The 13532-nt window shown below is 45.0% G+C and overlaps 1 protein-coding gene across 4 annotated transcripts in view; it reads left to right on the forward strand.

Moving 5' to 3' along the window:
- The window catches only part of MATN2 (matrilin 2), a 168349-nt gene that overhangs the window by 92102 nt on the left and 62715 nt on the right, over window positions 1-13532 (forward strand). For 3 of the 4 annotated variants that reach the window (XM_073018239.1, XM_008001170.3, XM_073018237.1), the window contains exon 5: window positions 1432-1554. The exons of the other annotated variant lie outside the window; for it this stretch is intronic. In XM_073018239.1, coding sequence (XP_072874340.1) covers window positions 1432-1554 — 123 coding nt within the window. The remainder of the gene's footprint in view (window positions 1-1431; window positions 1555-13532) is intronic. 4 annotated transcript variants of the gene reach the window in all.

Raw genomic sequence — 13532 nt, forward strand, 5'->3', positions numbered from 1 at the left:
CGCCCTGGCTGGAGTGCAATGGTGTGATCTTGGCTCACTGCAACCTCCACCTCTCAGGTTCAAGCCATTCTCCTGCCTCAGCCTCCCACCTTCCGAGTAGCTGGGATTACAGGCGCGTGCCACCACGCCAAGCTGATTTTTGTATTTTTAGTAGAGATGGAGTTTCACCATGTTGATCAGGCTGGTCTCAAACTTCTGACCTCAGAAGATCCGCCCGCCTCGGCCTCCCAAAGTGTTTGGATTACAGGCTTGAGCCACTACACCTGGCCAGTGATAGGTTTTAACCAGAGAAAATTCTCTTCAATATATTCAACCCCTTTAATGCTCTCTGATTGTCTCCCGTTTTAATGGTAAAATCACTGGTACAGCTAGCTGTTTCATGGTATCCGAGCTGTTCTCCTTGCTGGGAAATAGTGTCAGAGACTGAGTCAGTAATGGATGGAAGACGCCTTTAATAGTTTCATCCACCAACATATTCTTAGTTCTGTTGCAGTAGATGCATACTGTAAGTCTGTTCCTACATTGCATGTGAATAAACAGCTTAGCACTTTGTGGACACGTAATAAATATTTGACCAAAATAAGACCATGAATAGGCATATATGTATTTCTCCTTGGTAATGTTTGTTACCTCTACCTAACCTCTTTTGGCTTCTCCATTTTCCTCGTTTGTTCCTAGGATGAATAAATAGACCACAAAGAGGGTTTTCAAAGAGCTTTGTCTCATTCCTCCTTATACCAGCAACAGAGAGAGACTCCATCTCAAAAAAATTATTTAATGTATTTCATAGAGGTGATGAGTAATTCCAACTTTGAAAAATGTGTTTTATTTATTTTTATATTATTTATTTATTTTGAGACAGAGACTCGCTCTGTTGTCCAAGCTGGGGTGCAATGGCACGATCTCGGCTCACTGCAACCTCCGCCTCCCGAGTTCAAGCGATTCTCCTGCCTCAGCCTCCTGAGTAGCTGGGATTACAAGCACACACCACCATGCTCAACTAATTTTTGTATTTTTAGTAGAGATGAGGTTTCACCGTGTTGGCCAGGCTGGTCTCCAACTCCTGACCTCAAGTGATCCACCCACCTCGGCCTCCCATAGTGCTGGGATTACAGGCGTGAGCCGCTGCACCTGACTGAAAAATGTGTTTTTATATACACGAAGAAATCACCTGGAAAGAAAACTCACCGAAATGTTAACAGTGGTTGCCTCTGGGTGGGGGGATTACAGGTAGGGGGATTACAGGTGAATTTTGTTTTATCTGTTTTTTAATGCTTTCCAAATTTTCTACTATGATCACATATCGAATCCTATAATGTTTTTAAAAGTTACTTTGGTGAGGGCTCTGGAGCTGCTTGTTGCCTCACCCTGGGCTGGAGGCGTTCTCAGGTGTGCCTAACGTTGTGTTCTAACAGCGTGACTTTGCCTCAGTCCAGGATCTGTGTGCCATGGAGGACCACAACTGTGGGCAGCTCTGTGTGAATGTGCCGGGCTCCTTCGTCTGCCAGTGTTACAGTGGCTACGCCCTGGCTGAGGATGGGAAGAGCTGTGTGGGTGAGTATCCCTCCAGCTGGGCTTGGTGGGGAAGGACAAGTTAAGCATGGTGAGGAGGAGGGGAGACTCACATGTACCTCCCACATATTCATTTCCTCGCCTTTGGGTTTCCACAAAGTGCTCAGTTGTTTGGTGTAGTTTTTAGGCAGAATTTGAACTTTAAAAGCTTCATTTATGGCTAAGGTCAGTGTTTTCTCATTCTGGGTCTCCAGTAAAAGGAACACGTATGGTAATCCATGCAAATGTAACTGTGTGTTACTGCGTCTCTTGAAAAGGATCGGGTGGATTTTCTTCAACTTTGGAGGGTATGTTTGGAATGGCCTGACTTACGTAGAGCTCATGTGTTATGTATGAAATTTACTTGGGTGGGTTGCTGAGTGACACCTCAAAGACAACAGGCAGCTTTCCTCCCTAATGTCACCTGTAGCTCAGTGAGAGGCCAAAGTGACTTCCAGGTGGAAGAGCCCAGCCATATGGGCTCAGCGTAATCAGATAGCGTGGTCAGAGGAGCCTAGCAGTAGCCTCAAACACAAGCCCAGGTAATGAGGCTCAAGGGCAGTGCTTGATGCTGCAGACATCCCCCGTTTGTCTACAAAGCCTTTGCAACTGAACATGGCCTCATTCCTCCTTATACCAACAAACAGTGCCTGGCGGATAGTAGGTGTTTCATAAACTGAACTGAATACTTATGAGGCAGAAAATCTAGAAGGAAAAGAACTTGACTGACATCAAAAGTGGAATGTAAATTTTCTGCTAAACCCTGCATTTTGTCTTCCGTGTTCTGTTGTTTTCAGGGCCCTATTTTATTTTGCTTCTCACAAACAAGGTATGCTTATTTTTTTTGCACATAGAATTTGCATTTCCCAGCACACCTTAATTCTTGGCTAGGGATATGGAAGGCAAAAACAAAACAAAACAACAACAAACCAATAGCATAGGTGGTAGCCTGCAATTGGCAGGTTTGTTTTTACACACTGATAGGAATGAAGGCAACCTTTGCCTCTGACTCTCATCAGAGGGCCACAAATGCAGCTGGTCTCCTGGGCCTTAGGGTTGTTTTTCTTCTTAATCTGCTGGTGGTGGTCATGATAGAGTGGCAGGGTACCACACCCACTACCACTAGCAAAAAAGAGGCCAACATATATACCTATGGTTATTTTTGCTTCATTAATTTTTATTATGCAAGTAATACCCATTCATAGAAAAACTTAAACAGATGAGAAAAATCACTATTAATAGGTTATTGTATTTTCTACCAGACTTTCTCCATATAAATATCTACTTTAAAACATTTTGTTGGCCAGGCGCGATGGCTCACGTCTGTAATCCCAGTACTATGGGAGGCCGAGGCAGGCAGATCACTTGAGGTCAGGAGTTTGAGACTACCCTGGCCAATATGGTGAAACCTCATCTCTACTAAAAATACAAAAATTAGCTGGGCCTGGTGGCATGCCCCTGTAGTTTCAGCTACTTGGGAGAGTGAGGCAGGAGAATCACTTGAACCCAGGAGGCGGATTTTGCAGTGAGCTGAGATTGTGCCACTGCACTCCAGCCTGGGCAACAGAGCAAGACTCATCTCAAACAAACAAAAAATATTTTGTAAAGATTTAACAAAATGAGGTCACACTGTCTATTTTGTTTTATAACCTGCTTTCCCCGCCTGCCTCTGCCCCACTGTTTGTTAACTGGGTAGAAACTCTGAGTGCTGTGCGGTCAGGAGGAAATCAAGCCATTGTGAGTTAGGCGGGTGGAGGAGCTTCAGGAAACAGGATGAGGGTAATTGGTTGATTAGGACAAGGGGAGGGGCAGTAGAACACAGGGCTTGCTTGGACACAGGGAATAGATGGGGCAGGAAGCCCACCTTGACCCATGGGAAACTGGAGGCCACTGAAAAACCCATTTCTCTCAGTGTTTCCAAATAATTACCTGCTTGCCCATGTGTAGTAGAGAACCTTTGTATCTCTGAAGATTTTGCTGTAATTTTTGGGATTTGACATTTATTGAAGAGCTACATGCATGAGAGGGTAGATGCTGTCATTGCCAGAGAGCTTTGGTGTGCTGTTTATTAGAGATGGGTGTTTCTCTGCGGCTGCTTGTTTGCGTGTAAGAATGTCTGCATTTTCTCAGAGGGGATCCAATCCGAAGAGTGGGAAAATGGGAGAGACTGCATCCCATTGCAACCCAGGTCTCCTCCGTCAGATGATCCTAGCATCACCAGCCTTACCACCTTTCCCCAATGCCCTTTGTAGTGATTCACCAAGCACCCGATCTGTTACAGGCTGGGAGTGAGATGATTAAGCAGCCAGGACCTTTGTTGCCAGTAGCCTTTCTTAGGGACTCCAAACGAAATCCCACAAGGTTATTTGCTGCTCAATAGGGCTATGGTGAGTGCAAAGCAAATGATAGAGAAAATAGAGGCCACAGAAGGTCAGAAAGAGACATCCTAACCGCTAGGCTGGAAGATCTGAGTGTGGAAGGAAGGGTGGCAATTGGACAAATGTCCAAGGCAGGGGGAGATATGAAGGGCAGTGGAGGTGGCAATGCTCTTCAAGCGTTAGAGCTAAGGCTGGCCTGGGAGGGGCAGGGCCAGCTCCTGGGAGCTGGTAGGTCAGAGGGAGAGTCTGTTATAGTGAGAAGGCCAAACTGAAAGCTAACCAGGTGGCTTAACCTGAGGGCTGGAAGGGGCTTATCAAAGATAGAGACTCCAGATACCAGACTTAAAGCAGAAAATTTAGAGGAGAGAAGAGACTGGTGAGGACTCTGGACATATTCCATTAGTAGCTGATCTGAGGTGGCCTGTATATAGATGGCAAGGTAACATTAAGAACAGAGTGATCATACCTCCCAGTTAATACAGGACAATACCAGTTTATGTCCTGTGGACCAATTTTTTTTTTTTTCTTTTTTTTTGAGTCTTGCTCTGTTGCCCAGGCCATGATCACAGCCTCGATCGCCTGGGCTCAAGTGATAGTCCCACCTCAGCCTCCTGAGTAGCTGGGACCATGTGTGTGCACCACTGTGCCCGGCTAATTTATTTTTTTTTAGAGACAGAGTCTCTGTACATTGTCTAGGCTGGTCTCAATCTCCTAGGCTCAAGTGATCCTCCTACTTTAGGCCTCCCAAGTGTTGGGATTACAGGTGTGAGCCACCTCACTTGATGCCATTTCTTTTTATTTTTAGACAGGGTCTCACTCTGTCACCTAGACTGGAGTGCAGTGGCGTGACCTTGGCTCACTGCAATCTCCGCCCCCTAGGCTCACACGATCCTCCCACCTCAGACTCCCAAGTAGCTGGGACCGCAGGTGCATACCACACGTCTGGCAAATTTTTTGTATTTTTGGTAGAGATGGGGTCTCGCTGTGTTGCCCAGGCTGGTCTTGAACTCCTGAGCTCAAGGAAGTCACCTGCCTCGGCCTCCTTAAGTGCAGGGATTACAGGCATAAGCCACTGCACCCGGCCGACCCCATTTCTTACCCAGCTGACCTCATTTCTTGATGGCACATCTTTTCGCTTTGAAAGGGGTTCCAGTTTGGATGATAAATTACATAATCACCCTAGGTAAGGCTGTCCAATTTTGGCTTAAACTGTTAAGCTCAGCAGAGAATTCCTGTATGCATGAAGTAGAGATGAAGTTGAAGACAGCAGAAGGAACTGGATTGTTCAGGGCTTTGAGAATCAGATGTAAAGCCTAGATTTTATCTCTGAAGAAGAGCCACCGAAAGGTTTATATTTGGGTGACAAATGCAAAACTTCATTTTTAGGAAGTGTAACCTCATGGGAAACCGCAGGGTGTATTCCAGGAGAAGGATGGCAAGAAGTGGGAAGACCAGATAGGAGACTGTGGCAGTTATCAGGTGAGAGAGGACAGGAGCCAGCCAGGATTCGAGGTGTGACTGTAGGAAAGGAGAGGGAGACAGTGAGGAATGAAAGGAGGTGCTATACATAAACGGAACAAGGAAAAGTCAAAAGTAACTCTAGGCCAGGTACTGTGGCTCATGTCTGTAATCCTAGTACTTTGGGAGGCCTAGGTAGGAGGATTGCTTGAGCCCAGGAGTTCAAGACCAACCTGGGCCACATGGTGAGACCTCATCTCTACCAAAAACTAAAAAAATTAGCTGGGCATGACTGGATGTGGTGGCTTACGCCTGTAATCCCAACACTTTGGGAGGCTGAGGCAAGCAGATCACCTGAGGTCAGGAGTTTGTGACCAGCCTGGCCAACATGAGGAAACCCAGCTCTACTAAAAAAAAAAAAAATACAAAATTGGTCAGGCATGGTGGTGGTCATCTGTAGTCCCAGTTACTCTAGAGGCTGAGGCAGGAGAATCACTTGAACCCGGGAGGCAGAGGTTGCAGCGAGCCAAGGTTGTGCCATTGCACTCCAGCCTGGGCAACAAGAGCAAAACTCCGTCTCAAAAAAAAAAAAAAAAAAAATTAGCCAAACATGTTGGCACATGCCTGTGGTTCCAGCTACTTGGGAGGCTGAGGTGGGAGGATTGCTTGAGTCCAGGAGATCAAGGCTACAGTGAGTCATGTTCACACCACTTTACTCCAGCCTAGGCAACAGAGCGAGACCTTACCTCAAAAAAAAAAAAAAAAAAGACTCCATGATCTTGAGTTTCCATGACTCTGAGAGTGATGGCAACAGTGATAGAAGAGTGATGGAATAGATTTTCAAATAGATAAGGCCAAGTGTGGTGGCTCATGCCTGTAAACCTAGGATTTTGTGAGGCCAAGGTGGGAGAATTCCTTGAGACCAGGAGTTCTAGACAGGCCTGGGCAACAAAGCAAGGCCCATATCTACAAAAAAATTAAGAAATTAGCTGGGCATGGTGGTGCATACCTGAAGTCCCGGCTACTCAAGAGGCTCAAGTGGGAGGATTGCTTGAGCCCAGGATGTTGAGACTATAATGAGCCATGATAGTGCCACTGCACAGTAGCCTGGGCAACAGAGGAAGACCTTGTCTCAAAAAAAAAAAAAAAGTTGGGGTGATAATTAGTAATCATAGACAAGGTGAAATTTGAATTCAGGTCAGACACCACAAGAATATGTCAAGAGGAAGCAGAAAACTCAGCATTAACATGACAGAGAGAGGTTAGAGTCAATGCTGCAGTCAGGAAGCAGCATAGTTTATTTCTGAATTTTCAGTTATTTTCTATTTTAAATATTTATGTGTTGGTTCATTTGTTTTGAGGGCATCTGGACCTTTAAAACAGTGCTACCTGAGCTGAAATCCCAACTCTGCTATTTGCTAGGTGTGTTAGGCCATTTGCATTGCTATAAAAGGAATACCTGAGATTAGCTAAAAGAAAAGGTTTAATTAGCTCATGATTCTGCAGGCTGTATAGGAAGCCTAGTGCCAGCATCTGCTTCTGGTGAGGGCCTCAGGAAACTTCCAATCATGGAAGAAGGTGACGGGGAAGCAGGCAATGTCACATGGTGAGAGCAGGAACAAGAGTTGGGGGGAGGTGACACACTGTTTTAAGACCAACCAAATCTCACATGAACTAACTGAGTGAGAAATCACTCATCACCAAGATGATGACACTAAGCCATTAATGAGGGATCCACTGCTGTGATCCAATACTTCCCACTAAGCCCCACCTCCAACATTGGGAATCACATTTCAGCATCAGATTTGGAGGCAACAAACATCCAAACCATGTTATTCGACTCCTGGCCCCCCATATCTCATGTCCTTCTCACATTTCAAAATACAATCATGCCTTTGCAATAGTTCGCCAAAGTCTTAACTTGTTCCAGCCTTAACTCAAAAGTCTCAAACTCCAAAGTCCAAAGTTTTATCTAGAGATGAGAGCCTTCCACCGATGAGCCTGTGAGATTTAAAAAAAAAAAGTTATTTACTTCCAAGGTACAACGTGTTATAGGCATTGGATAAATGTTCTCATTTCAAAAGGGAGAAATTTGCCAAAAGAAAGGGTGATAGGCCCATAAAACTTTGAAACCCAGCAGGGCAGTCATTACATTTCAAAACTCCAAAACAATCTCCTTTGACTCCATGTTCTGCATCCAAGGCATACTGGTGGGAGGGATGGGCCCCCAAGGCCTTGGTTGGCTCTGCCCCTGTGGTTGCAGGGTATAGCCCCTGAGGCTGCCCTGACAGGTTGTTGGGTGCCCATGGCTTTTGCATGCTAAGGTTGCAAACTGCCAGAGGCTCTACTACCATTCTCGAGTCAGGAGGGTGGTGGTTCCCTTCCCACAGCTCCACTAGGCAGTGCCCCAGTAGGGGCTCTGTATGAGAGCTCCAACCCTACATTTCCCTTTGGCACTGACCTAGTAGAGTCTCTCTATGAGGCTTCGCCCCTGCAGCAGGCTTCTGCCTGGACATCCAGGCTTTCCAAGACATCTTCTGAAGTCTAGGGAGAAGCTGCCAATCCTCTTTCATGCCTGCATTCTGTGTGCCTACAGACTTAACACCACATGGTAGCCTCTAAGGTTTATGGTGGCTTGTACTCTCTGGAGCAGCAGCCCAAGCTGTACCTGGGGCCCTGTGAGCCATGGCTGGAGCTGGAGCAGCCTGGATGTGAGGAGCAGTGTGCTGAGGCTACACAGGGCAGTGGTGCCCTGGACCTGGATCCCCAAACCATTTTTTTTTTCCCGTAGGCCTCTGGGCCTTTGATGGGGGTGGAGGGTGCTGCCTAGAAGATCTCTGAAATGCCTTTGAGGCCTTTTTCCCCTGTCTTGGATATTCGCACTTAACTCCCTTTTAGTTATGCTAATCTCTCTAGCAAGTGGTTGCTCCACAGCCTGCTTATATTCCTCTCCCGAAAATGCTTTTTCTTTCTCTGCCACATGGCTAGGCTGCAAATTTTCCAAGCTTGTACGTTCTGCTTCCCTTTTACATATAAGTTCCAACTTTATTTATTTGTTCCCATATCTGATCATAGGCTTGAATGCTTTGCTGTTTAGAAATTTCTTCCACCAGATAGCTACCTTAGGTCATCACTCTTAAATTCAAACTTCCACAGATCCCTAGGGCATGAACACAACACAGCTAAGATCTTTGCTAAGGCATAAAATTGGTGACCTTTACTCCAGTTCCCAATAGATTCTTCATTTCTATGTGAGATCACATCAGCCTGGCCTTTACTGTCCATATCTATCAGCATTTTGGTCACAACCACTTAACAAGTCTCTAAGAAGTTCCAAACTTTCCTTCATCTTCCTGTCTTCTTCTAAGCCCTCCAAACTCATCTGACCTCTGCCCATTACCCAGTTTCAGAGCTGCTTCCATACTTTCAAGTGTGTTAATAGCAACACCCCACTCTCAGTACCAGTTTTCTGTGTTAGGCTGCTTGCATTGCTATAAAGGAGTACCTGAGACTGGGTAATTTATTTTAAAAAGAAAAAGTTTAATTGGCTCACAGTTCTGCAGGCTGTACAAGAAGCATGGCATTGGCCTCTGCTTCTGGTAAGGGCCTGGGAAAGTTTTCAATCAAGGCAAAAGCCTAAGGGGGAACAAGTATGTCACATAACAAGAGCAAGAGTGAGAGTTGGGGCGTGGGGAGGTGCCACACTCTTTTAAACAATCAGGTCTCATGTGAACTAACTGAGCAAGAACTCACTTATCACCTAGGAGGTGGTGCTAAGCCCACCTGGGGGATCTATCCCTGTGATCCAATACTTCCTACCAGGGTCCACTTCTAACATAGGGGATCACATTTCTTTTCTTTCTTTCCTTTTTTTTTTTTTTTGGAGACAGAGTCTCGCTCTGTCACCCTGGAGTGCAGTGGCACAATCTCGGCTCACTGCAAGCTCCACGTCCCGAGTTCATGCCATTCTCCTGCCTCAACCTCCCAAGTAGCTGGGACTACAGGTGCCCGCCACCACGCCCAGCTAATTTTTTTGTAATTTTAGTAGAGATGGGGTTTCACCATGTTAGCCAGGATGGTCTGTAGCTCCTGACCTCGGGGGGATCACATTTCAATGTGAGATTGGGAGGACACAAACATCCAGACCATATCACTAAGCATATGTCTTTAAGTCTTTAATTTCTGAGCCTTATTTTCCTCACCCATAATGTAGAATAATAATATCTACATTGTAAGTTTTTATGGGATTAAATAAAATAGTGATTGATGTTCCCAGTATACTCTAGGAACTTAGCATCATTATTACAACACCTATTATCATAATTTCCTGTATATAGTGAAGTATGGAGCGAGAAGAGAGTGAAGGACTGAACCTTGGATTGCAGCCACATGTAGGAAGCAGGAAGTGGGGGCAGGAAAAATATTCATGAGGAAATAGCTTAAGGCTGGCGGAGAGACAGAAGAATCGTGGAACATGACAGGAAGATAATTTCTTGGCCAGATCAATATTAATGTCATGCTCCAGCATGGCCAAAGGTAACAGGACTTAGAGAAAAAGCCATCAACTTGAGTCACAGATTCACCTCTGCAAACATTTCAGAACTCTGCCAGGGACTTTGTTAGGCTTGAGGAACACAAGGGTGACCAGGAGGCCATTGATAATGGCAAAGGGGGGATGGGTAAAGGGCAGATTTCAAGAGTCAGGGAGTGGGTGATGAGAAAGTGTGGGCAGCAGGTTCAAACTATTTATTTAAAGAAATTTGGTAGAAGTTAAGCATGTCCAGCTGATGCAGGGCAGGCACGTCCCAAAGTGGAGCTTAGCCTACCTGGGTTCTTGGCTTTGCCCAAGAAAGAATTCAAGGGCAAGCCAGAGGTAGAAGAAAACAGCTTTATTGAAGAGGCAGTGTTATAGCTCCGTGACTGCTCTTGCAGAGCAGGGCTACCCTGTAGGCAGAAAATAGAAGCTTAGGCAGTTTTGCAGTCATATTTATACCCACTTTCACTTGCATGCAGATTAAGGGGAGGTTTATGCAGAACTTCCTAGGGAAGGGGTAGTAATCATTGGGTCATTGCCACAGAAAGGGATGGTAACTCCCAGGTGTTGCCATAGCAATAGTAAATTGACATGGCACACTGGTGGACCTGTCTGATTGAAGACTGCCTTCACCCCAGCCCTGTTTTAGCTAGTTCTCAATCTGGTCTGATGTCTCCACCCCGCCTCTGGAGTCAAGTCCTGCCTCCTACCTCACAGCTACTAGTGAATTTATGCGGTAGGTTTTCAGTTTCAACACTTTCATAGCAGTGGTTCTAGTACTTCTTTTGTTACCAAAACATTAGGGGTTCAGTCTAGGTCCTTTTGCTTGTTGCATAGAAAGCCAATCACGGAGACAACAAGTATTACCAGGAAAGAAGGCTTCAATCAGGTGCCAAGAAGATGGGAGATCAGTCTCAAATCCATCTCCCTGACTGACTAAAATTGGGGCTTAGGCTGGATGTGATGGCTTATGCATGTAATTCCAGCACTTTGAGAGGCAAGGTGGGAGGATCACTTGAGATCAAGAGTTTGAGACCCGCGTAGACAATATAGTGAGACTCCTGTCTCTGAAAAGAATAAAAAAAATCAGCTGGGTGTGGTGGTGCACACCTGTAGTCCCAGCTACTCAGGAGGGAAGACTGCTTGAGTCTGGGAGGTTGAGGCTGCAGTGACCCATGATTGCAACACTGCATTCCAGCTTGGATGACAGAGTAAGACCCTGCCTCAGAATAAAATAAAATAAAAATCAGGGGTTTATATAACAGGGAATAAATGTATTATAACCATATGGGGGAAAACAGGAATTAGGGAGGAGTATGGAAGAGGAGTTGGTCAACACGCAGCAGGTGGTTGGTTAGGCAATCATAAATGGTGAGGGGTCTGGCATGTCATTGTGCAGACGCAGTGATCTAGTAAGTTTCAGCTCCTTGATACTGTCAGGGAGGCCTGATGGTTTGTTTCTTGAGAAGGGTTCTCAGATAAAACAAATGTAATTTTCTCAAGTTTCAAGACTGGAAAGGTAAATTTCTATGTTTATTCAAAATAAACCGTAAACATCAGTTCTGTGGGACAATTGGGCCAGTTTCACTTTGATTCATCCCTGAATTATTACTGTGACCTGCATGAAAATTCAGTTCTTAGTCATGGACTCAGCATTTTTGTATAGATTTCCACACGTTTGAGTAAGTGGAACGCTCAATTCCAGCACCAGAGTTCCAACTCCCTGAGAGCTCATTTCACCATTGGCAGTCCTGAATTTATTTCCATATTCAACGGTGGATTGCTGACTAAGAACCTCCTTTGCTTTAGTGGAGTCCCTGAATTTATAATTCATCAGCTGCCACTAAAGTCACATTCATTGCCATCCAAAACTATTTTTCAAAGACCCTTTATCTTGATCTCTGAACATGAATTTTCTGCTGTACTTACTTACCTGGTGTTTACAAACTGCCTTTTATTTTGGGGGAACTTTGGTCCTGTTTGCATCTTATCTACGCAGGCAGATTGTAAACCCTTGAGGGCAGAACCACTTGTACTTTTCATCTTTCACAGACTGGACTTGAAATACATTTTTCTTGAAGCACTGACTGAGGTTGATTGCAGTCTCATGTATTCATGTTTTATAAAAAATATTTTCCCCATTGACTGATTTTTAAATTATAAAGTCATTTTTGTTTATTTAAAAGGTGGCTCAAGCCTGTAATCCCAGCACTTTGGGATGCCGAGGCGGGCAGATCTCTTGAGCTCAGGTTTGAGACCAGCCTGGTCAACATGGTGAAACCCTGTATCTACAAAAATAACAAAAAGTAGCTGGGGGTGGTGGCACACACCTGTAGGCCCAGCTATTCAGGAGGCTGAGGTGGGAGAATTGCTTGAGCCCAAGGAGGTGTGTGCCACCACTCCCAGCTAATGGCCAAACCCCATCTCTACCAAAAATATATAAAGAAATTGGCCAGGCATTGTGGGACATGCATGTAGTCCCGGCTATTTGGGAGGCTGAGGTGGGAGGATGGCTTGAGTCTGGGGGGCCGAGGTTGCAGTGAGTCGTGATTGTGCCACTGCATTTCAGCCTGGGTGACAGAATGAGACCCTGTCTCAAAAAAAAAAAAAAAAAAAAAAAAAAAAAAGGAAGACAGAAGGAAAAGAAAAGAAATTTTCTCTGGATTTTAAATCCTGCATTTGGAATTCCAGTTATGCCGTGCAGAGGAGAGGTTTTGTGAGTCTGACTGCGTGTGTGTGTCTAATGTATGCTCAGCAAGTAAATTGGTTCTACCATTTCTCTAAATGACAAATTTGGTTTTTCTTACTTTGTTATCAAAAAACATTAAAATCCAAGTGCTCCTCTCTAAAGTATCCTGTTTCTGCTAATGCCATACCCTTGCAGACTGAGTCCTGCTGAGAAAACCTTAGAATTGGACCAGCTTATAAATCAGAAATCATTGATTTTAGGGTTTTATTACTGGCAGCAAGGTATCATGTATTCTTAGAGACAGTGGAGTGATTTCTCACACATTGGGCAGAGAATGAATGTGGCAAGACTGACTTCTGACTCTGGGATCTTAGCACTTGTGATCTGGAGGGCTAAAGAGCTACAGCTGGGGAATTACTCTTTCCATTTGTAAACAAGAGTGGAGAAATTTCAGGCATAAATGACTGAGAACAGATTTTGTTGAAGTAGATGAGAACTTGAAACAATAGAGCCATCATTGAGTTACGCACGAGGTCACCTCCATACATCTGGCTCCCTAATCTTGACCTCTCTTTTTATGAGTACAATTTTGCAACCAAGGAAGTTGTGCAAAGAACCCAAACCACTTGGCAAATAACATTAGAGCTGAATGCACTAGAACTCTCTTGGCCTTAACAAACTGTTAGATTCATGTGCGTGGCAGGGGGTTCTTCCATGTCTAACCGCTGCGCTGATGGTCTCATCTGCTGTCTCCAGAAGAGTAGCAGTGCATCAGTGGGTGGATCTCAAACTGAGATGAGATTTGACACCTTGGAGTTCTATAGACCAGAGACTTGGGACCCAGGAATGTGTGAATCCTGCCTTGCCAATCACATCCTCCCCCTTAGTTCCCCAGAGATCTGTATACACAAAGAGCAAAAAC

Source organism: Chlorocebus sabaeus, chromosome 8 (genome assembly GCF_047675955.1).
Source record: "Chlorocebus sabaeus isolate Y175 chromosome 8, mChlSab1.0.hap1, whole genome shotgun sequence".
In the NCBI taxonomy this organism is placed as follows: Eukaryota; Metazoa; Chordata; class Mammalia; order Primates; family Cercopithecidae; genus Chlorocebus; species Chlorocebus sabaeus.